The 23,169-nt window shown below is 56.2% G+C and overlaps 1 protein-coding gene across 12 annotated transcripts in view; it reads right to left on the reverse strand.

Annotated features, from left to right (window-relative positions):
* Positions 1–1,156: 1,156 nt before the first annotated feature.
* RAB11FIP3 (RAB11 family interacting protein 3) overlaps positions 1,157–23,169 on the reverse strand; it is a 76,738-nt gene continuing 54,725 nt past the window's right edge. For 8 of the 12 annotated variants that reach the window (XM_054843514.1, XM_054843518.1, XM_054843517.1 and 5 more), the window contains 10 exons: positions 19,183–19,317; positions 15,858–15,893; positions 13,012–13,105; positions 11,228–11,331; positions 9,384–9,524; positions 8,313–8,394; positions 6,180–6,317; positions 5,133–5,288; positions 4,592–4,732; positions 1,157–3,840 (listed from right to left, as the gene is read on the reverse strand). In XM_054843514.1, the coding sequence (XP_054699489.1) occupies positions 3,727–3,840; positions 4,592–4,732; positions 5,133–5,288; positions 6,180–6,317; positions 8,313–8,394; positions 9,384–9,524; positions 11,228–11,331; positions 13,012–13,105; positions 15,858–15,893; positions 19,183–19,317 (1,141 nt within the window). In that variant the 3' untranslated portion in view covers positions 1,157–3,726. The remainder of the gene's footprint in view (positions 3,841–4,591; positions 4,733–5,132; positions 5,289–6,179; positions 6,318–8,312; positions 8,395–9,383; positions 9,525–11,227; positions 11,332–13,011; positions 13,106–15,857; positions 15,894–19,182; positions 19,318–23,169) is intronic. The other 4 variants (XM_054843515.1, XM_054843524.1, XM_054843526.1 and 1 more) reach the window with 2 other exon arrangements.

A 23,169-nucleotide genomic window follows, 5' to 3' on the forward strand; every position in this document is an offset into this window, starting at 1 on the left:
ACTTGAGGCTTTTCACCGCCACGCAGAGGAGGCTTAGAGCGCTTCAGAGCTGCCGCAAGGCCTTTTTTATGACCCATTTTGAGCTATTTCAAGGAGTTTCAGAAGAGTTTAGAGGACTTGAAGAGCTACTTCGAGCTGCTCCAAGCAGTTTTAGCATCTTGGTGCTTTTTTAGGGCTGGTTTAAGGAGCCCCAGAGCTATTTGAGCAATTCAAGTGCTTCAAGGTCCGTCCTTCCAGAGCTCCGAGCTCTTCAGAGGCAGTTTAGAGCTCCGTGAAGCGACCCAGCACCACGCCAGCACCTCCGGAGACGTTTCCTTACCCGATTTCTAGAGCAGCTTCACGCTGTTGGAGGTTGAGGTTTTGGGAAAAAAAATTTCAGCTGCGTTTAGAGAAATCTTGGTGCAACGCTAGAGCTGCTCGGAGGGGCGCAGAGCAGTTTAGAGCGCTACGGAGGGGTTTCAGAGTGGCTCGGGGACGTTTCGGGGCACCTCGGCGCTGCTCAGAGGAGCGTGGAGCGGTTTAAAATAATTCGGGGTGTTTTAGAGAGGAGCTCGGAGCGTGTTAGAGGCATGCAGAGTGTTTTGCAGCAGCACCGGGTGCTCCAGGAGCTGAGAGGGTATTTTGCACCCCAGAGCCCTTTGGGGCAGCTTACGGGGGCTGGGGGGAGGCGGAGGGAAGCGTACGGGGCGTGGAGCGGCTTAGCAGGCTGGGGTGGTGGTGAAGGGATTTTTTTTTAGAGCGGTTCAGAGCAGCCGAGGGGTTCAGCCCAGGACAGAAAAGGGAAAGCCGCCGTGTCATCCCCTGGAGCAGACCCCCAGCCTGGTGCTGTCGCAGACCCCCCCAAACCCTCCAGAGCACGGGCCACCCTGGGGACACACACACAGGAAGCCACCTCCGAAGGTCCCTCACCCCAGCCGGGCAGCGAAGGGCAAGTCCCCCCCCAGGGTCCCTGGGGAGGTTTTGGCTCCTTTTGACCTTGGAACCTCTGGAACCAGCCAGGTGCAGCCTCCCCCATCCTCACCCCCCCCCCCCCCCCAAAATCAGGGCACTCTTCAGGGCAGGGACATTTCCGCTCCCACCCAGCCCCAAGGGGAGCGCATCCGGGCGCTCAGATGCTGGGGATGCTGCGATGCTCAGAGATGCCCCTGCAGAAAGAAACTCTCTGGGCAGGAATAGTAACAGCTTTTAATCTGACAAGAATCGATACATCATTTAAGACAATACTGTTTTTGCCTCTTTTTTTTGGGACTTCCTTCACATACCGGTGGGGAAAAAGGAACATTTTTGAGGAGTACAGTTTTTGTTGTTTTCCTTTTTTTTTTTTCTCTTTTTTTTTTTTTTTTTTTTAATAGGGACCTTAAAGCATGGTGAATGTGCAAGTCAGTGCTTTGTTTGCTTAAAACTTTTTCCCGGTGCTTATTTACAGTTACAGTACCTCTTTGTGAGCGACAGGAAAAAAGACGATTGTTTGAACTGGGGATCCATGATCCCAAGTCGAGAAAGGCAGATCTCCGATATTTATATATTTATACATATATATATATATGCTTTTGTGTATACACATACATTTCTCTCTTCTTTAAAGTATTAAAAAAATGATCAACCTTCATTCTATAAAAATACCTACTCTACAAGATAGAAAAATTTTCCCTCTCCAAGTATACACTGATTTACACCCGAAGCTTCTCTGGAAATGTACATTACGTGGCTTCTTCCCGCGGACTCGGGGCAGGGACGGGAGTGGATGCCGGGGAGGGCTGGGTGGAGGGGACGGGGTGGGTGCGGGAGCGCTGGGTGCCCCCCCCCCCCCCAAGGTTTTTTGGGGCTCGCCCCGCTGCACCTCGCACAAGGCCACGGGGGGGGGGGGGGGGGCGGGGGTTGGAGCACCCAGAGGCGATGCGTTTGAAGAGGGGGTGGAAGAGGGAAGGTCACGGCGGCGGCGGTTGGGCTGGCTCCGAGTCTCAGCCGCTTGCCCCGGGGCCACCGGGGACCCCCCCACCCCAAGCAGGGACTAAGGCTGTGGCGGCTGCCACCTCTCCCGGCCAGCGGCACCCTCCGGGGACAAACGGCGAGCCGGGTGCTCTGCCACCGCGCCAGCGTGGGAAGAGAGGTGCGCCGTGTGCGTGGAAGTGTTTTGGGGAGGAGCGGGCAAACCCCCCCCGCCCCGCTGCCGGCGGCCAAGGGATCGCTGTGGCTTCTGCTTTCAGGCCGCTGTGGCATTTCTAAAACCTGACAAGCAGGAAAAAGAACCGCTTTTTGGGGCCCGACGCACGAAGTGAAGCTGGATCCTTGGGAGCCCACTGGCGCTCTCCTCCCGGAGCCGGGCAGGAGCAGGTCGGTTAAAGCGGTCGGTCACGTTACGCCACGGCCGCTTGCGCCAGCAAGCCAAAAGCTGTCTGATGTAAACATGGCTTTTGTTTTCCCAGCTCTTGTATTCTCAGGTCTCCTCTCCCCAATGCACCGAGATTTCAGCCCAGGCTCATCGCCAGGGCCTGAAAACCGAGAGGGGCTGCTCCGTCCCCTGCCGCAGCACAGGCAGACGGCGGGGAAAGGCGGCCGGAGCGGGCTCTCCCTCCAGGACTGCGGCTATCACCAGCAGAGCCCTGCTCCGAGGCGGGAACGGCACAGGCCACCGTCCCCAGGCCAAGGGACCTCGGGAGGCAACGTGGAGAGCTCAGCCCTCTCCGCCGCGCGCCCCTGCGCCGGGCCAGCGTGGGGAGAGGCGGCCGGGACCGGGCTCCAGCGCAAGGCGAAGAGTCGGTCCCCGCAGGCCGGCCAGGCAGCGCCCGCGTGTCTGCGGCTGGGGCCGAGGGGATCTCTCCTCCCAGAGCCAGCCTGGCTCGACAGACACCCGTAGACCCTGCAAAGCGGTCGGCAGAAGAGCCGGGAGGAGGACAGCAGAGCCGCGAACACCAAGGTGTGCCGACGGTAGCGAGCCATGGACAGCAAAAATAAATAAGGAGGCAGGTGACAAAGTGCGCTTAACGCCCTGTCCCGAAAACGGCCGCTCCCCTGCCTCCTCCTGCCACCGGCAAGCGCGAGAGGAGCCAGCGAGCTCTCTGCACGCGACCCCTTCCCAAGCAGAAGCGGCAGGGCGAGGATTAACTGCGCCAGCTGAATGAGGACATTTGCATTAAGTTAATTTAAAAAAAAAAAAAACAAACCCAAAACCAACCAACCAAACACAACCTCTACAAGTCCGAGACGCATTTCCCTCTTTCCCAGATCTGCCCCAGTGAGTGAGTGTGTCGGGGACACTTTGGCAAAGCAGATACTGGGGCCGGACAGGGCAGCAAGGGAAAACGTCAGCGCCGCTGCTTCCTTCTCCGTCCCGTTATCCCGCGGTTCAGAGAAACCCTCTCCTTAGAGCGCCTGTTCTCACCCTGCGCGCCAGAGGCTCTGACGACGCTGTCGGGACAGTTCCCAGCTTCACGGGTAGCGGGGCCGATACAGGTCCTTCCTCCAGCTGTCCGTTGCCTGTTTCTTCTCCAGGTTCCCTTTCACCCTTCAAAACCAGAAGGGTTTCAAAATAACGGAGTCAGACAACAAAGCCTTGCTGCTGGTTTTCTTTTTCCCTGGTCCGCTGGCTAATTCACCCACCGATCCGACGCGATGCTTCCCCGTGCCTTCATCAAGAGCAAAGACGTTTCGAGTCCCTCTTTATCCTCTCAGAGCACCAAATCCACACCCATCGACGAGCGAACGGCCGGCGGCTCTCAGCCGCCCTTACTTCACTTCCAGGATGGAGGGATTCGTCTCCATGATGGCCACGATGATCCTGTCAATGTAATCCTGCAAGCGGAAGTTGATCTCCTCTTGCTTCTGAATTGCTTCCATGAGCTGCAAGGGAGGGAGAAAGGGAGTGAGCACTCGCTGCCTGCCGCTGCCCGGGGACAGAAGCGGGGCTTTTTGGAGGTTTCCCCCCTTCTTCGCTCCGGCCCTGTATAAGTGGCCGGGGAAAATGCCCCCAGCTGCTGGCCCGGCTCACTCCTGTCCTCGGGTTCTCAGTCAGATGGGACCCTGGAGGAAGCAGGGAGCGTCGCCTCTCCCTTTGGCCCCCAAAACATCCATGTGTGTTTCCTCACTCCTTGGGGGTCTGAAAGATTTAATTCTGATGCTTACGCAAGCTCGCACACCAGCAGCTGGGGTACAGCCAGGGAGCAGGGAGAAGCACGTGCTGGAGAAGCCAAGATCTCCAGGGTAGACCCCCCGGCTCCCCGGGGTTTTAAGCTGGCTACGGACAGACAGACAGACCGACCGACCCTGTGCTCGCTGGTCTGTCCCAGGAAGAGGAAGGCAGTCGCAGGGCAGGCAAAGCGGAGCTGCCGGTACCAGCGAATTGGAAGGGAGCAGCTCCCCTATTCCCAGGAAGGAGCGCTGGCAGGCACGCTAAGTCCTGCAAGCTCTTCAAATAGTCGCGTCAGCATTTCTTTGCTCCTGACAGCTTTGAAGTGAATTTTGGGGGTGAGCTGTACCACAGAGAGGGCCACATCAGCTCCTGCCAGGCCCTCAGTTGGCCAAGAGGAGAGGAGATGCACCGGACACCTCGGGAAGATGCGGTATGAGGTAAGCAGTACCCCATGGCACGTACCTCGTCTCTGGAGACCGAGCTGATCTCCGCTGCCAGGGATTCAGAGAAGGAGGCTGAGAAGAGGTTCTTGGCTCCCTGGATGCTCAAGTTAATGATCTGCCCGTTCAGCTCATCGTTCTGTTCCTTCAGGTTCCTGTTATCCTGTTCACAACAGACAAACATCAGATGCTACTGAAGCGCGTGGTGCCCTCAGAGCAGAACGGGCCAGGGAAGACAGCGGCTTTCATCCTAGCCAGCGGCTCACACAGCGCTGGGAACAGCACTCTGTCTCCCGACCGATTTGTCAGAGTCTGGAGAACCAGTGGAAACGTGGGATGTGCTGGGGAGATCCAGGGGATACAGCAGAGAGAGGGGCTCGAGCATACGTGCTGTCCTTCAGAGGAAGGAGCCAACCTTTCCTGTGGGCTGCCAGATCCACCGTCAGCTCCTCGGGAGGGAGCCCCCGGGCGCCCACTGACCACTCCTCGGTGTCAGGGAATCGGCGTTGCCTTTTGCAGACCAAGCGGCCAAGACGCTTCCCTCCCTGCCCAGCCCCATGTACCTGCTTGAGCTGCTTGATCTCCTGCTCCAGCTCCGTCTCCCGCGTCCTGCTGTTGTACTCCTGGAGCCCCATGCTGCTGCTCCTGCCTCTTCGCTGCTCAGCTTCCAGTTTGAAGAGTTGCAAGTGCTCAAGCTGCTTCCTGAGGTCCTCAATGAGCTGCAGCAGAAGGACAGGGGACAACTGAGCGTCGCATCCTCTGCAAGTCCGACAGCTCGCACCGGTCGCGGCCGGTGTGACGGATGGGCTGGGAGCACGCCCACCGATCGCAGGGTTAACAGACCCTTTCTGGGGGTGTGCGTGGCTTCCCCTTCCTCCCCCAATGCCTCTAACGACCAGGAGAGGGGGAGCTACTTAAATACGCGAGAGCAGCCCTGGCAGGACTCTGTTGGAGCACCACAGATGCTGGCTTTGGGTCTGCAGCAGCAGACAGACACCCCCCCCCCCCCCCCGGGCAACGCGGGCACCTGCTCGGGCAGCTCCCTCCTGCCACAGTGCCGGGCATCCCCATCTCACCCGAGTGCACTCGGCATCGCCAAAATGACAATAATTTCCACTTTGAGGGCCAAAGCTCCTTTCTACCACAGCAGCAAGCCCTGCTCGAGCCTCCAGCTGGAATTACGGACCACGCAGACACCTAGAAGGGGCCGGGGGGGGCTGCGTTTCTGCCCCCAAGCCCGCAGGAGCTGGCAGCTCTGACCCAAGCGGCCTGGCAGCCCTCCCCTCCCGCCCGCTAATGCCTGCTGGCTCCACGTGCCATCGCCACCGCGCCTCTGCCACCGCTCCTTCCACGCAGGACAGGAAAGGGCCCCACAGGAAGGGGCCGGGGTGGCACAGCCCCACCGGGTTTGCAGATGCAGATGCGCTCGGCTGAATTTTAATGTGGGCAAAAGCGACAGATGTTTTATAGCTCTACTGCTGTGCTACCTTTCTCTGCCCAGGCAGGACGAAATGCTCCGATTATATCTATTTCTGGAGAGGCTGCCAAGGCCACCTTGCCCACATAGCCCTAATGTGGGGGCTGTGGCAGGCAGCCCCGACTCTAGTTACCTCCTGCGTCGACTCCTTCTCCTTCTGAAACTGGTGCCTCTCCTGACTCAGCTTGTCCCCCATCTTCCTCTTTTTCTCCTGCTCCTCCGCGAGCTGCACAGTGAGGTCTTCGATCTCATCCAGCAGCTTCTGCTTCTCCTGTAACGACACGAAAGGCGATAGTCACAGGGCCCGTCTTCATTCGGCGCTGCCAGGGCTCTTCCCACTCGCTCAAGGACACGGTGCACGCTGAGCACCGCGGGGAAGGCTCTTCTCGCTGACGCATTTGGATGCTCTGCCTGCTGGGATTTCATTTGCTGTCTGAGGGCTTCAGAGCCCGGAGTGCTTTGGCAGCAGCAAGAAAAGCCAAAATAGCACCGCTAAGAGAGAGGCAATGAGGGATGACTCAAGAATAAACGCACGCAGGCAAGCGTCTGCACTCGTGAAGCTTTCTGGACGGCACGGTGCTGGGGTGGGACACGGCTTGGGCAGGACGGGGGCCCAGCACAGAGGCTAGAGGCCAAGAAGAGACATTAAAATCACAAAGCTCCTTAGTTCTGAACTTCAGAAAAGCCAGGAACCCACGATCTTACGTCACTGTGGGGGTGCTCATTCTTGGTTTCAGATATGAAAGAATTTAATTGAGGACTGACCCAAGGAGGAATACGATCAATTCAAGCCAGGACATAAACCATACAGCCCAGCTCTCCCACTCTGTCCCCTTCTTATACCCAAAGCCCTGACCGAACGCCTACGGCAGGTAAAGCTTGCCACGGTGCTGACAACGTCCCTGCGCAGGACGCTTCCCTCTACAGCAGCACCCTTCTGCCTATGCCCAGTTCAAGTCCTCCCCAGGCTCACAGCTTCCAGCCCGGCTCTCCCCACAAGGAAGGTTTGGGTTTTCAGAAAGCCCAAAATGCCACAAAACCAGGAGCTGGATGGCCCGTGCCACGAAGAGGCGAGGGGCAGCTCCGAGGGGAAGCTCCGGCTGCTGGGCCTGGGTGTCCTGCTCCGTGGAGCAGAGCGCCAGGAGCACCGTGCCAGCAGGAAAAGCAACGCTGACAACAAAATCTCGATTTCAAACAACTGAGAAGATAAGCAGCTCGTCGGCAGGGCTTCTCTCCTCGGCAATTGCACCTCTCACTCCTCGTTAATCCCATTAACTGGGGGGGGGGGAAAAAAGCAGTCCTGCTCTGCAGAGAGATTAAGGATCCAAACCAGCTTTGTGTGGCTGAACGCACCTCAGCAGGAAATTTATCCTCGGACGCACCGTGGTTTTCCTACCCCCAGCCTCAATGCGCTGTGCTTACGAGGTCTCGGCGGACAAGACCACTTCATCGTGGCCGTGTCGGGCAGGGACGGAGCCGCGGCGCTCTCCCACAGGCACAAAGACTGGGAGAGGATGAAACGCCTGAAGGCCTTCAGCTGGGCAGAGAGGTTTGATTTCACTTAAATTTTAATCTTACATCTGCCACAAGCTTGAACAGAAACAAAACGCAGCCTTTGTACCAGATGTTACATCTGTAACCCACATTCTATCCAAAAATGAGGATCTTCTCAAGCCCCACGGAGACCGCGGCGCCTCGGCCAGCCTCCCACCCCGGCCCTGCCAGCAGCCGCGTGGCCTTGAATCCCGAGTAGGGCAAGAAGGGGAGAGGATCTGGGAGATAACACGGCGCTTTGAAGACTCAACGTGCAAATCCCACGTAAATCCGCCCGGGAGAGGATGCGGAGATGAAGCATTCCTGCTCCTCTTCCTCCCTTGCAGCGGACTGTCCTGCTGGGGATGGGGACCAGCTTCCACAAGAGGGCACGAGTCCCCTCCTGAGCAGCCAGGACAGGGACAGGGCTGCCACCGCTGCACGCCCGCGGCTCTGCTTCCCCAGGCTGCGCCGTCACAGAGAGATTTATCAGGGGTTTTGTTAATCCCAGCTCCCAAGCCGAGCACTGGGAACTTGCACGGATAGCGGTGTGGGATAGCTCTGGTCCGAGGCAAGGTCTGCAGGGACTGGGAGGTGGAAGAAGCCGATTTGCTCGTTACGTTAAACGGATCTCACGTAGGACCTTCGCATAAAGGCGAATTTCAGCTCTGGCCACGAGAGAAGCCAGAAACACAGCTCTGGCTTGGGCACCCCAAGCACACGTGGTCCTCACCTCCTCAAGTCTCTCAATGTTGGCTTTTAAACAAGGGACGCAGGATCTCAGCTCGCTGTTCTCGTCGTCCAGTTGCTGCAGCCTGCAACAGTAGAGAGATGTGTAAGAAACTCACCCAAGCATCCCAAGGGCAGGGGACTCGGTTGAAACATCACTAGGAATATTAAACCTGCTGAAGGCAAGCCAGCAGTGATTTCTCTTCTCAAAGCAAACCCTGAGTCTTCCACTATTTCTATTCCTAGAGGAAAAAATAGGAGGGGGAGGATCCACAGGAGTTCTGGCAAGCCTGCTGTCCAGAGCCATGCCCTCCTCAATCAGGTCCAACGCTATTCTTTAGACCAAGGGCTTCATGACGGGGTGGCCTCAGCAGTAGGCACCACAAAGCGGACACGTTGCCTGGGCTGAGTCACGCGGGGGTTCAGGGAGAGCTTCAGCTTTGCATTCTCCAGGTAAAGTAACGCCCGTTTGTCACGGTAACTGTCCTACTACAAGCCCGGTAAAAAACCCCCACTGCCTTCATCTGTCATTTACTGCAAGGGTTGAACAACAGGAAAACCAGCAAGAAATAGCCCATCAAAAAGCTGTCAAATAAACAAAACCTCTCCCACATCGCTTCTTCCTTTGGAAACCAACAGGCAGCACGAAGCACCCGGGACGCTGCCTGTCTGACGGCGCTTCCTTCCCAGGCATTTGCCTGTTGCCAGGAAGGTGGAAACATCGGAGCATCCAAGGTACTTCCATCGGTCACTCACAGGAGCGAGCGCTAACAAACCACCGCTTCGTTCCCGTACTGTGGGGCAGGATGGAGCATGTGAGCTAAATTTAAATCGCATCAGGGAAATTCAAATAAAGAGACTGAGACTAGGTTCACGGAGGGGCTTGATTTTGGAACGGAGGTAGGAGAAGGAGCCAAAACTCAGGGTTTATAACGACTTTAGTTACCCATTTACCCAAGCTAAACTGTCTACTGCTCTTCGTCTCCCCGAAGGCTGCGGCTGCAAAGCGTCGGTCTGTACCCGTACTCCAGCGCGTACGGAGACCTGCCACCACCCAGCCCTGCCCCAGCCCCACCTGGCCTGCAGGTTCTCAATCTCAATGCTCTTCTCCCTCTCCATTTTGCTCAGCAGCTCCCTCTGCTTCTTGATCTCCTCCAGGAGTGTTTGGTCGGCTCTCAGCTCCTGCTCCTTCAGCTGTTCCTCGAGAGCGTTCGCTCTGCGGAGAGGAGAGAGAGGATTAACCGTTTGGCACGCTGCCATCCCGAGGGAGGGATCGGACTCTCTTCCCAGCCTTCCCCCCACCCCCCAGCAGAAGTTCCCTTCGCCCCAGCAGACGCAGTGGGGACGCCGCACGGTCCATGAAATCCCCGAGGACACTACTGCTGACCAACACGACGTTCAAATCAAATAAGCCAGGTGGTACACGCTGGTGTTGCCTCTGTCTAGTTTGTTAAGTCTCCAGGCTGCATCAAAGCTCTTTTTAAGAGGGAGGCCGGCAAGGAGGGGAGGTGAGGGTGCAAGCGCAGTAATCATTTTATAACACGGCCCGTGCGTCGCAGCATCACCCAGAACAAGCCACTTCATCAGAATCTCATCCCAGTCCTCCTCCTTTTCACTCCCCCATTTTCCCCAACAAAAACTAGGGGACCTGCAGGTCAGCTTCCTCTGTGTGCCAGCATAACAGCAATTTCCACGCAGTCCTGAGACCGTCACAGCGCAGGCAGCAGCCGGGTTTGCTCAGACAGGGCAGAGGTAGCCCGAGCCCCTCTGCTGCAGTACATCGCCCCCCAAAGCCCAGCAGTACATCATCGCCCCCCAAAGCCCAGCAGCACCCCGAGAGCCGAGGTTTGCTAGGAGGCTGGTGTGCTGGGGTTTAAGCAATTGCTTTGCACAGGCAGGCGGGGAAGGCTTTTGCCAGACGAACCTATTCTTCAAGCAGCAAGGAGTAGACTCGGGGCTTTGCTTGATGAAAAGCTGACTGATGCTTCTGGGCCAAGCCGCTAAAGTGAAAACATTTCCCTCCCTGCAAAGTTTATCAGGGCTTACAGAAACCTTTGTTTGAATGTTCCCTGACACGATTGTTACTTAACAGTCTTACAGCCCTATAGATAAACTCCTGCTGGGTTTATCTGCCAAGGGTAAATACGCTGCTGGAAGAGAAGCCTGCCAGATTAGTAAAGACAGCGATTACATCAAATGGGATCCCAGGGGCTCCGCCCCAGCCGGGATCCGAAAGCAGCAGGATCAAGGCTGGCTGGGTAAAGGTGGGGAGCAGGGACCCTGCTGTACCGTCCGCCCACACCTAATGGGTGAAATAAGGGCCAGAAAGAGTCCGCACAGAGCGAGTGTGAAGTATTTCCAAGCTTTCCAAGAAGCACGACTCCCCTGCGGTCCTCTGAGCCAACCCTGGAGCTCCAGAGCTCCACAGAGACCTTTTGGGATGGACATGGCAGGTGGGGAAGCACGTTAAAAAAAAAACAAACAACAAAAACCTAAAAAGCACTATCATAGTTACATGCAGAATATAGCGAAGGAGAGAGGCGCAGGCTGGCAGCATGGCCAGGAGGTGGGCTGTTCGTCCCGGCTGAGCTGCAAGCTGTTTGCTGAGACCCAGGATGCCCCGATCCCATGGAGGAGAGGGCAGCCTGAACCCCGGCCGGATTTAACACCGGCCGCCCTCTGCCAGGGCGGGATCGGATTGGCGAGGGCAGAGCTGCGAAGCTTTCCCGCTATCTTCTGTCCGTCTCCCTCCTCTCCCGCTGCCTCCTTACCCCGCACGCTCTGGCAGCTCCTGCCCGCAGGCAGGCAGGCAGGCAGGCAGGCGGCTCGTGGGAAAGGTGCTGCAGCACGCGGAGGGGGGGAAGGAAAGGCACCGCGGGCGACGCTAAGCCACGTTTTGCGCAAGCCGGGCTCCCTTACCTGTGCACGAGCTGCAGGTTTTCCTGCTTGAGGCGGCTGTGCTGCTCGCCGTTAGCGGCCGTGTCCTTCTCCAGCTCCGTCACCCGCTTCTCCAGAAAGACGACCTGTGCGATGGGAGAGGGGAGGATCAGCCGCCCGCGTTCAAACCCGCTGGCAAAGGGGCGCCGAGTGCCGGTGCGACTCCCACCACCCCCAGCACACCGTGCAGGCGCTCTCCGCTCGCTTTGGGGCTTCCTCGGTTTGTCGCATCCGCTCAGAGCTGGTCGCCCCGACCGGCACTGCCTGCATCCCGCTCTGCACTGCATAAGGCAGCCTGAGCTGCAGGGGCTCACTACTTAAAAATGGATGTTGCCACTGGAATCACGCCTTTATTTAAAGCAGCCTTTTAAAACATCCCTTTACATCCTTTTTTTCTCAGTTTTGGATGTCTCCCATGTACCAATCCAGGGCCAAACACTTTACTCTCTCCTTTCTTTACACCCTTTATGATATTCTACATGGAGATCTAGAGAGAAAGACCTGGATCACCGGAGCTCCGCCACGTCCAAGGCTGGGGATAACCACCCGCTGCCTGAAACAGGACTGAAAGATTCACGGCTACGCGTAAATAAAGTCACAGAGGAGCAAACGATGCTAGCTGGTGGGGAAGGATCAGGGATGAGTGTTTTCTCCTTGTACCTAGACGGGGCTTATTTCAGCTGTATTTGCATTTTCATTCACTTTACCTAAACTAGTGCAAAGGGGGCCGGGAGTGCCCCTCTGCTTCCCACCGAGCAGGAGCGCGGGTGGGTGGGGAACCGCAGAAGGACAGAGTTCGCAGTCCCCAAAACCCCATTTATACCCACACAAGAAGAATCACGTAAGAGAGGCAATTAGGAGTGTGTCTGCAAAACCCGCACCGTCGCTCTGGGGAGAAGGGCAGGTGACATGCGAGTGCATTAAAAAAAAAAAAAAAACCCCACGCAGAGACACAAGGCCTTTCCCAGAAGTGCGTACACGGTTTCCCAAGCCGGGTGCCTTCAGGAAGGTGAGTGTTTTATTCCACTTTCAGACTTGGAAAAATATTGATTTTTAATTATTTTTTTTTAAAAGGTCTTCTAAGCAGTATAATGACACCCGAGTGCAGCCACACGCATAGGTATTTCTTTCATGTGATGCTCCACGCAGCTCTCTATTTGTGATTCCAGAATTAAAAAGCCATTTTCAAGGAGTTTCGGGACTGCAGCAAATGTTTCCGCAAGCCACAACTCACCCATCTTTAACTTCCCTGCTTTCCCCTAGCTATTTTTCGCTAGAGGGGCTGAAACAAAACCTTTCTTGTGCTCCTGCCCCACTCCCATCTTGCCCTACGATCCTTTTCTCATAACACCCCAGTAAAACCCAACAGGACCAGCACAAAATCAGCTTTACGTCCTCGCGGCACGAGCAGCGATGGCAAAAGCGTGCCAAGGAAAGGAAGGCCTTGTTTCACATCAGGCGCGTTTGCTCATCTCAGAAAAGCAGAATTTGAGAACATCTTATTAGGCGAAGCAGAAGTGAAAATACAGCCCGCGAACAGCTATACCCCCCTCCCGCCGAGCTGGGGGGAAGCCACGCTCGCTGCAAGCGGGGCAGCACACCTCCGTCCCCGGGAGAAGGCGCCGGTGCCGCTCCACCCGAGCCATCCCCTGGATGCGGAGGGCTTCCTACGTCCCACTGCCTAACTTCAGCCGAACTCCTGCCTGGGGATCTCAGAGCACCGCAAGCCACCGCCCGCTCCAGGGTACACGCAGCACCGCTCTCACCTTGTCCGTGATGTCCTCTTCTGCGCACTCCAGCGTATCCCGGTAAGAGTCCTCCATCACCCCCACGGACAACGCGCTCGTCTGATGCAACTGTCTATAACAGAGACAAACCACCCCAACCCACAGCAACACGAGCATTAGAGCGACCATCGCAGGACATGGCGACTGCAGATGACACCCGCTATCGCAGGACGCGGTCCCCTCTCTCCCCTTCTCAGCTGCCGCCTCCTTTTCCAAGGGGATTTAACGGCACCGACCCTTCCTGGGCTGCAGGATTTACAGCGAAGGACGGCGCGGGCCGGGTCCCTTCTCACCATCACCAGCTCCAGCGAGCAATGAAGCTCACCATTGCGCTGCGCCCGGATAACAGGGCTGAGCGGGTGGCCGCTTACCAGCCGAACAAACGTGGCCGGCCAGGGAAGCGCAGACGTGGACGCACGCTGCTGGGACTTCATACTGTGATCGTTTGATCTTGCTCTTTGGAATGGGGAGAGATAAGAGCTCGCTCTTTTCGCTTTCTTTCTTTACGAACGTAGCGAGGCCACGTGTCATCCAGCAAAGGACAGAGTACTCCGCTCTAGTCGCTGATAAGATTAATAAGAAGTGGGGGACAGCAGGTGTAAGGAGAGGGAGGGGAGGCAAAAAAAACCACCAAACCCCAACCCTGAAGCTGTCGTGAAACACCCCAGCACACCTCCCCGCGCCGGCCGGGACAACGAGCTAATCATTAGCGAGGCCTTGTGACGTGGGTGCCCAGGGCTCTGCGTCGATCCAAAGGACGCTGCCCGGAACACCCCACGGAGGGGCCGATCCGCGCGGAATCGCTGCCCATCGCCTCCGTCGTCTCGCGGCACCAGAAACCGCTGTTGCCCCCGGAAGGGTGGTTGTAGTCCAGCTCTGTGGGTGAACCTGGAGGAGACCTCTCTGCTCTCCCACCGCAACGCAAACGAGGAGCAGCCCGATCTGCCCTTCGAAGCCGGCGCTGCTTTGAGCGGGGAGGTGAACGAGAAAACCACAGAGGTCTCTTTGAACCTCAGTTTTCCCAGGAATTCGTAACGCGGGCTCTCAAATTCACCCTGCTACGCAATGTGCTCATGCAAATATTCATGAAGCATAACTGGCATTTACCGAAGAGACCGCAGCTGAGTACCAGCCTTATTTTGCATCCTCACCCTGAGTATATATTTAGATTCTAAAGTCTCGGGCACATTTGTCATTTAAATCATGCCAAGCACAGCAGGGCCTAAGCAGCTGAGACTTCTTGGCACAAGGAGACCCCAGATAACAAAAAATCAGGAAAGAGCTCTTACCAAAATAAAATCAATTTCCTAAAAGCAAATGTTTTGGAATTATTCAGTAATTACAGTATTTGCAACAAAGGGCTTTCTTTGGCTTGATCTTAAGGATCCGGCTCTACGCTGCAGCAAAACGCTGTTACCTCTGTCGTCAGCACAAACTAAACTCGACTGCTCTTGAATTAACCCAAGCGCGCAAGTCTCAGTCTCGGAAAAGCATCTTGCGAACGCAAAGGGCCAGGAAGGCTCCGTCCCCCGTAAAACAGAGCATCTCCATTCCCAGAAGTTTAACTCAAATCCTTCCCAAATCCACTCTGCCAGATGCGGGACGAAAACTAGTCCTGAAACAGGAAACCTGGGGACAGGCTGCTCCCTTCAACCTCCTTTCCTGCCAGTGTTTTTAACAAAGATCTAGAAAGTAAGACAACCGGAACTAGGAAATGTAATATCAAGGACCCGCTTCCTCGCCAGGAGGGGAAATTGTGCCAGGGGAGACTTGCTGACCGCAGGAAAAACGGAGAGGGGAAAGGTGTGAGAGCACAGCCGGGAGGGAGAGGCGTACAGAAACTGCTCGGGTCAGCGTGGGGAGCAGACCGAGTGCCAGGGCGCGGGGGGACGAGCATCGCTCCAATCGAGGTGCCTATTCCTCTGCAGCATCCCTGCCCCGCTCGGAAACGAGCAAAGAGAAACCCAACAATGGCAGAGGACAATCCGCCTCCCGAGCGGGGCAAAAGCAGGCAGGACAGCTAAGATAAGGCTCGGTATATTCGTAAAAGCACGACGGCACGGCAACGGGAGGGATGGGGAAGCTGGGAAAGGAAAAGGGAGCACCAGGTTTCATCGAGAGGGGATGGACCTTCCGCCCGAGCCGCTCAGAGAAAATTCTGCTGGTTTTCCGGCAGGGATAAAATGGCAGAAAAATGCCCACGAGGAAAGGGCGACTGGCACTGCGTGGGACGGTCCCACAGGGCAGAAGCAGCACGGCGTTAAAACCCCAGGGTGGGGTGACCTGCAGCCACCCCCGGGAACTCCCCAAAGCCCCTGACCGATCATATTTGAGCGGCTCCAGCAATGTCGAGCGAAGTAAAACAGAACCAAGAGAGTTGTCTGAGGCTGCCGGCGTTTTTAGGGGGCTGGAGAAATCTCTCCAAGTGGGTGTACTGACGGCTCCGGTCTTCTAAAGTCTCTAGCAGACCCACCCCGGTGACACCGGCGAGGAGACAGCCCAGCCAAGCACTCCGGAGGAAAACGCCCTTCCAGAGCCTCCTTCCCCGCTCCACGTGCCCCCTGCTAGGGCACGGCGGGGGGCAGCACCCCTACTTCTGTCCTGGAGGAACACCAGGTCGGTGCCAGCCTCCAGCTGCGTGCAGGAGCGAGGAATCCCCATTTCGGACAAACGGCTATCGCAAAGCGTATCAGAATTAAACCCGCTTTTCCCCGGCGCTACGCGACGCGTCCAGAGGTACAACACTGCAAACTTCTTCCCTCCGCGGGCCTGGCAGCTGGTTCAGGCACCCCTCTCATCGAGCAGTCAGACAAGTATGAGCTTACCTTGCCACCTTCTTGCTTGAGAGTCTTTTATTTGGACTGCAAAACGAAGAAAAAACAGGAAAGAGTTAGGAAAGCTGACAGCGGAGAGCAAGGGAAACAGGAAACTGCAAGCACGCCGGGGCACATCCTTTGCTATGGCAGGGGAGCGCCCACGCCGCATGCACCACCCGCACGGCCCGGCCACCCCCGGCGAAAGGCAGGCGAGGAAACCGCTGGCGTACTTAACGACCCGTCGATAACGACCCAAAGGGAGTAACGTCGCAGAAAACCTCACCGCTTCCAGCAACGGTATCCTCTCAGCGGTTGATCCCTGTCCTGAAAGCTGATCCCCAAGGAAAGGGCTAATAATAGCAGGGAGTTTGGTGGGGTTTGGCCGACGGCAGAGCGAGCTGCATCTCCTGCACCCTGCAGCACCCCGGCCGCCCCCCCAGGAGCTCCCTGCCCGGTGGCTGGGGGACAGGGTGCACCTCCTGCCTGCAAACGGGCACCTCCTGCCTGCAAACGGGCACCTCCTGCCTGCAAACGGGCACCTCCTGCCCGCTGCACGCTGGTGTGCGCTACTCACAAAGCCTATTCCCACTGTTTGGCTCCGGATCGCCAGAGAATTGCTGCCAACGTGTAGCTCAGAGATTTTAGGAGCTGCTGATCATGTCCCTTTCTGGATTTTAAGCACAGGCGCTGTTCTAATCGCTGGGGCCGGGTACGAGCTCTCCTTCGCACAGCTAACTGAGGGAGGTCGCACACCCCGGCTCCATACGTGCCCGAGCCAGCTGCCACCATACCACAGCGGTCAGGGTTTAGCTAACGCTTAGCGTGACCCACGGTACGAACAGCCAAGGTCTGCGTTACCCTGCCCCTCGGGACGGGGCCACGGGCTCTCCCCGTTGAGGGCAAAAAAAACCTTTTCCAGAAACGGCTACTTGCTAACGTGTTCCTTCCAGTCCTTCGGTTGTGATCGACGCAGCTGTGTGCTGGTGAAGCGAGCCGGGGCTTGGATCTCACTCCTCATCTGCCACCCGAACGCACGCTGTTGTCAAACAGAGGCCACCGGGACACATCACTGAGAGCAAATCATCACCCAACGATGGCAACAAACACGGCTCCAGCCCGAGCGGAGGAGCAGCTATCGCATTCCCCGGTGCTTAGCTCAGTTTAAAGGAAAAAATAAATAAATAAAATCATCTGGGAGTCCATTCCTGCCTAGAGCTGCAACAATTGCATTAGTTCTTAGAAGGAGGAATTAAAATAGCTCAGGACAATTTTCTTTTTTTAAAAAAAAAAACCACCCCGACAATGACCAACCAGGGGCTGTTGTCAGGGTTACCGGCCCTCGTGTCAGAAGCGCATCCTCAAATCCCAAATTTCCAAGCTCACAAGAGCCGCTGCTGGCTGGGCTTCAAGGACGCTCGGCACCCGCCCGAGGGGAGGCGGTCAGGCCCTCGCGTTTGCCAGCAGTTCTGAGGAGTCACGTACTTCTCCAGCGCCGCAGGGAGGAAAAAAAATATTTTTCTCTGCAAACAGCTTATCGGAAAGCAGCGCCGGCACCTGCGGGTCGCTCCGGAGGGGATGAGACACGCCAGCGCCGCTTCAAGGGCGCTACAACAAAACGTACTTTTACAAAACTCGTTCATCCCGAGCTCCTGGCAGATTTCTTCCCTGCCTTCCCGTGCCGCGGGCAGCAGTGCCCCGATGCCGGGAGCAGGCTCCCCACCTTATTCCAAGCGGAAAACGCTGTCCGTACACCCGCAGCCGTTAGGATCGAGGCTGTTCCGTGGCGGCTTGGGCTTCATCCCTCCGGAGCGGGTGTCTTCAGGCTTCGCCTGGCAGGCGCGGCGCGAGGCTGCTTGGCCCAGGTTTTGGTCCGGTTTCTGCTGCTCTCTTCGCCTGCTCGTCCCCTGCACCGAGGGCTTCACGTTACTGGCGATGCCGGGAGCGAACAGGTCCTGCCACGTCCTGCCTGCACCACGGCGACGTCTCTTACGTCCTCACCGCAGGAAGGGTGGGAGATGCCCCTTTGCATCGGGTCGGCGCTTGGGTGAAGTTTCTAGCAAATTTGTGCGCAGGAAACCCCGACCGCTGACGGAGGAATCCTAACCTACTCGCCCTGAGCCCCAAGGGGCTATGGAATCCCCAACTGTGACACCACGGCACGGGGAAGCCTCCTCTGGAAATCCCGTCCATCACAGGAGGCTCAGAAGCGTTAGTTCAGCTTCGCAGGTAAATTTGGTGCAGAAAGCCAGAAATGGAGCGGGGCTACTGGTGCATCCAGAGGAGTCCAACACTCTCCTTAATAACTACATAACTGACCCTCAAAGCCTCCAAACGCCAAGGGCCCGAGAAAGATAAGAGGGAGAGGGGTACTTTTTCCACTTAAAAAAAAAAAAAAATTAAGGTCAAGCTCCTATTGGTTTTCCATTTCTCTTCCCATAGCTAATAGCTCAGGAGAGGTCCCACATCCCACTGTCCCCATAAGGGACAGATAAAGACCAAGAGCGTGACCAAAAACTGGGCTTGAAATAGCACACCAGATGTGAGCGGAACGATTATCAATAATGCCGCCATCCTTCCACCCAGTGCAAACAGGGCTGAAAAAATAAACGCGCACACAGAAACCCCTCCCCGCTCGTCACATCGGCAAGTCCAGCTGCTGGCTGGGAGACCTCAGACGTTACATTCGAAAGCTCGTGAAGGTCTTACACAAAGGTCCCGGTGTCTATCGCATCCACCCGGGCAGCGGTGGCACACGGACGGGCAGGCAGCTGGCGAAACTGGGTGGAACAAGGTTTTCCTGCTGCAAAGCAAGCGTCTACAGGAGAAGACCCAAGCCACAGAGAGCAAGCTGATGTCTTCAGGTTACTGCTGCAGCGGGAGGACGGGCTGTACCTGACCTCCCAGGTTAAACCAGGAACTCAGGCGTGCCTCCACGCCGGGCATTATCGGCCAGAAGACCTGGCAGTCTTTTCCTCGGTGACAGAAATACTGTACACGGCCCGCTTACGGCTTCACGGCCCGATGCAAGGACTGCGTGGAGAAGCACCCACCACTCAGCAGGACATGCAAAGAGGCTGCCCGGAGCAGAAGGGAAGACTCTCATCGTCTGCCAGCCTCCGTGGCTCCAATTAAAGGAAACTTCTGCTCACCCTCCGTAATGTTATTACAGCCTTTACCACCTGGAGAGGCTCACCTCCTTCGGTGAAATTCATCCCCTTTCGCAACTAGGAATCAAGCAACGCACCGGCAAAGGAAAGCTGTGCGAGACAAGGAGAGTCTTCCCTTCCGGAACATCATTCCCAACACTGAAACGGCCACACACAAGCCCAATTACCTATTCATTTCAAGATCATTCAGGCGAGCAGAAAGATCCTCGAGGCGGTTGATTTGTTTGTGGCACTGGCTACAGTAAAACTCAAATGCTTCATCTGCGATAATGCTGTGCAGTTTCGCAGCGAGCGGATTGGTGCTAGAGAAATCACAAGGGTCATTTTAACAGGACAGAACAGACGGGGCTGATTTTCATCCGTGGCTTCCACAAGCTGAGCATACGTTTGGGCAGGAGAGCTTTTGGCGTGAGAGACAAGCCCCTATTTCCAAACCCCTGTGCCAGTCGGTTCTTGTAAAGGACCCCCCAAGAGCCCAAGGAAGGCAAGGTGCGTGCTTCCCACAAACCTACAGGACTATAAAGTTTATTTTCCGACATGATTTTCCAAGCAACCTGTCTCGGGAGGCTCTAGGAACGGTCCTGGTTTGCCTCGGTAAATGCAGACCAAACTCACGCGCTGCTGGAGCGAGAACAAAATCCTTTGGTGGGTCGCGCCGTTTTTCCTACGGGACGCTTTAAAACCAGAGCAGCCGTGCTGCTGCGGACCCACCGTTAGTAACGCACAGAGCCAGATTTTCATCGCAAAGAGCTCCCGAAAGGTGGTTGTGATTCAACTGCTGTCTCCTACAAAGCGAAGCACACAGAAGCTGAAGCAGCAGCTTTGCCTCGTTGTAGGGGACATCATTTGGCCAGGGGACACGGGGGCCTACGGGACTTCAACAGCCTGGGGAGCTAACGGGTCCGATCGGCGTTTCATCGTCAGCTGCCGATGGGAACAACAAGCTGCCGAGGCATTCACCGACACTTGGCAAACCAGGGAGCCGTTTCCCCCACCCGACATGACTTGGGCAGGGCAGTTTGGCCGAGGGATTCTCAACAGCAAAGAGTTTGCGTTGCTTTGGGGCCAAATAGACGCCCCAAATCCTTTCTGCGGGAAAACCTGCTTCTGGAAGCCACGGATTTTAATCAGAGAAAGGTTAATAGTGAAAAAACAAAGCAGTTCAATAAGAGAGACAGGTAAAGGTGTGAGCAAACACAAGCAAGCTTAAAACCACACGGCACCTGAAAGGGCTCGTCAACCCCGCGACACAGATCCACACTGGCAAGTCCTGGCCCGGGAGGTGCTGAGTGCACCCCAGGAGGGGTCCCCTGGCTCAGCGCCTTTGCGTAACCCCTCATGGACGATTTTGGGGGGTAGGGGGGGTGTCAGCAGCCCCAGGGTCAGGCCTCTGAGTTTGTGCCGTCTGTACAGTATTTCCGAGCCCCCTTAGAACAGGCAATCGGACAACAGTAAATGCCAAATTGCTCATCTCTTCCCACTCCTGGAAAAAAAAAATTAAATTGAGAAACATCCCCCCTACCCTCTAGGGCATGTTTGGACCCAGGATAATCATTATCCACCAGCAGTCGGTTCGGTCGGCTCAGGCTTTGCGCAGGGTAAGAGGTGACAGAAGGTTTGCGGCACCTGGAAGAAGCGATGTGCCCTTCTCCGGGCTCTGCCCCCGCGCTCGTGAGCCCCATGCAGTGAGTCTGCCTTGCCCCTGCCGGGAGGCGGAAACAGCTCGCCGGGCTGGGTGCGTCCCTGGGCAAGGTGCGAGCCCAAATCTAACCAACATTAATCAAAACGGGGAAAGAAGCAGAGAGGAGAACACACAGGCCAGCCTGGCAACTCTTCAGGCGCGTGCAGATATACTCGGCCTCTGGCCACGTTGGTCGCTTGCCCGTCGAGTGGGCGAGAGCTCAACCGCACCACACCCCGGGGCGTCCCCACCTACCCCCCTCCCCGTCGCGGCAAGCTGCCGCCCTCCGCGCCGTTGCAGCCTTCCTGCCTCCTCCCTCCATCTCGTGGAGCAACGTTCATCTTCTGCAGGTCACCGGCGCTTACTGACACGGCACGACGGCAGCCGAAACGGGTGCGTGCGAGGAGCTTTTCCTTTCAGTTGCTGTTTGCTTCCCACCAAGCGTTGCAGAGAGCACTCTCTTACCGGATGGCCGCACCAAGGAAGAGGTGGCAACCCAAGAGGAGGGATCGCAAATACACGCGCAAGGACTAAGCGGGGAAAATGCGGTACCCCGGAGCGTTCCCTGGAGGCTCTTGGTTCTTGCATGAGTCCTCTGGTAAAGATCTGGAGCTCTGGCAGGAAAATTTGTCGATGTTATTCCCACTCAGAGACACTTGTAACATGGAAAGGGTGCGTGGCGATGTGACCGTTTACAAGCGATACTGTTCCTTGGATTCAAACCACAGCAAAAAAAAAAAAAGTCCAGCCTGAACCAGAGATATCCTGTCGTTTTTTAAGGTTTCGCTGGGTTTAAAGGCACTGGGGAGGCAGGGCTGTGCTCAGAAAAACAGCACAATCTCAGAGAACGATCAGCTAAGGACCTTCGTGCATGCAACGATAACCCAAGGTAAGGGCTAGACCTGAAAGGCACGAGGAAATCCTCTGTTTCAAAGAGAACCGCATTCTTTACTCCGGAGGCTTAGCAGGGTTTATCTGCAGCCTGTCTCCCCAGCAAGCCCCAGCAGCGAGTCTCCAGCACAAACCACCACGAGCCGTGTGGCTACATGCCGAGCGAGCCCCTCCCGACAGAGGAAAGATAGGAAAGATGCTGCGGAGCACGATCTCGTGGATAAGATCCAAAGAGACGGAGCGGCAGAGGGGAGACGGTGCCCTGACGGAGCCAGATCCGAACACCGGGAGCACAGGCAACCTGGGAGCTCCAGACGGATAATAAAGAAATAGTTTAACTGATTCCAAAGCTCCTTTAGCTGAGTATTTTCTTGCCAGGAGCATTCTGGACCAGGTTGGAGGCCCACCCTCAAGGAGAAACTCGAACACCAAGGCTGGTTTTTATCTGTGAGCGCTTCCTACGCTGCAGCACCAGTACAGACAACCGGGCTCAGCATTTCTGCACGGAGCAATCGAAGGACGAGTCTGGATGAGCGACGCGTCCCTTCCGCTGCAGCGTATCCCGTCGCGTCAGGCTCCGGTTTCCTGAAATAATGGGTTAGGCGTGCTTTACAGCACCGCTCTCCTGTTGGGGGTTAAGTTAACATCTTCAAAATTTCCGCTGGACCAGCAAAAAAAAGAAAGTCAGCCCTGACCTGCGGCAGGAGGTTTGACAGCACTTCTTCCCTGTCAGCCCTGCGCCACCAGAATTGCCCAAAGTCTACGAAGGGCTTTGGGAAGCTGGTAAGAAACAGGCAGCAGGAAAAAAAAGTTACAACAGGTTTATACTGCTGCAGAAACAGCAAATATGCATCATCTCAAAGGAAAAAAAGGACGTTCTGGTCTTCAACACAAGCGCGTGGCTGGCAGGGACCACTCCTGCCTCGTGCAGAGATGCACTGCCTGATGGAGGAACACGCGTCCCCGGTGTGATCGGTCATCGCGGAGACTTTGTGGGCTGCAGCAGTGGATGATCGTTCCAGCTTTTACTTTATTTCCTTAGAAAGTAAGTATTTACGGGCTTTATACTGTCACACCAGCTCCTTGGTTCACCCTGCATGGGTTGGAAAACCAACATTTGCCTCGTTCCAGACCCTAACGCAAGGGGTACAGGAGAACGCTACAGCCTGCTTCTTGCTCCACGTATCCCTTCGGCTGCCTACAGAAGGAAAGCTGCCGCGGCTTGTGCAAATCCAAGCAAGCATCGTATCAAAGCCAAAAATACAAGCGAAGGAGAGAAAGAAGACAAAAAGTCATCCGACAGCACCAGGGGTAAAGCTGCACGGTGGTTTTCTCTACTGGAAGGTTCTGCGAGGAGCCACATCCCTAACAGGGGTGGGAACGTGACGCTGTCCTGGATGCTTGTGAAACACGGATTGCTCTTCGTTCTGCTGCCGGGCGTTAGCGCCTCTGGGTGGGAGGGTGGGCGCTGTTCAGGAAAAGGAAAGGCAACTACTCTTCCGCTTCTGAGCCGATTATCCCGTTGTATCCAAAGTTTGCCAGGAACGACTAGTGTGTAAACCCAAAGGAAACAACTCTCGCA

This window comes from Grus americana, chromosome 15 (assembly GCF_028858705.1).
Source record: "Grus americana isolate bGruAme1 chromosome 15, bGruAme1.mat, whole genome shotgun sequence".
NCBI classification, from domain to species: Eukaryota; Metazoa; Chordata; class Aves; order Gruiformes; family Gruidae; genus Grus; species Grus americana.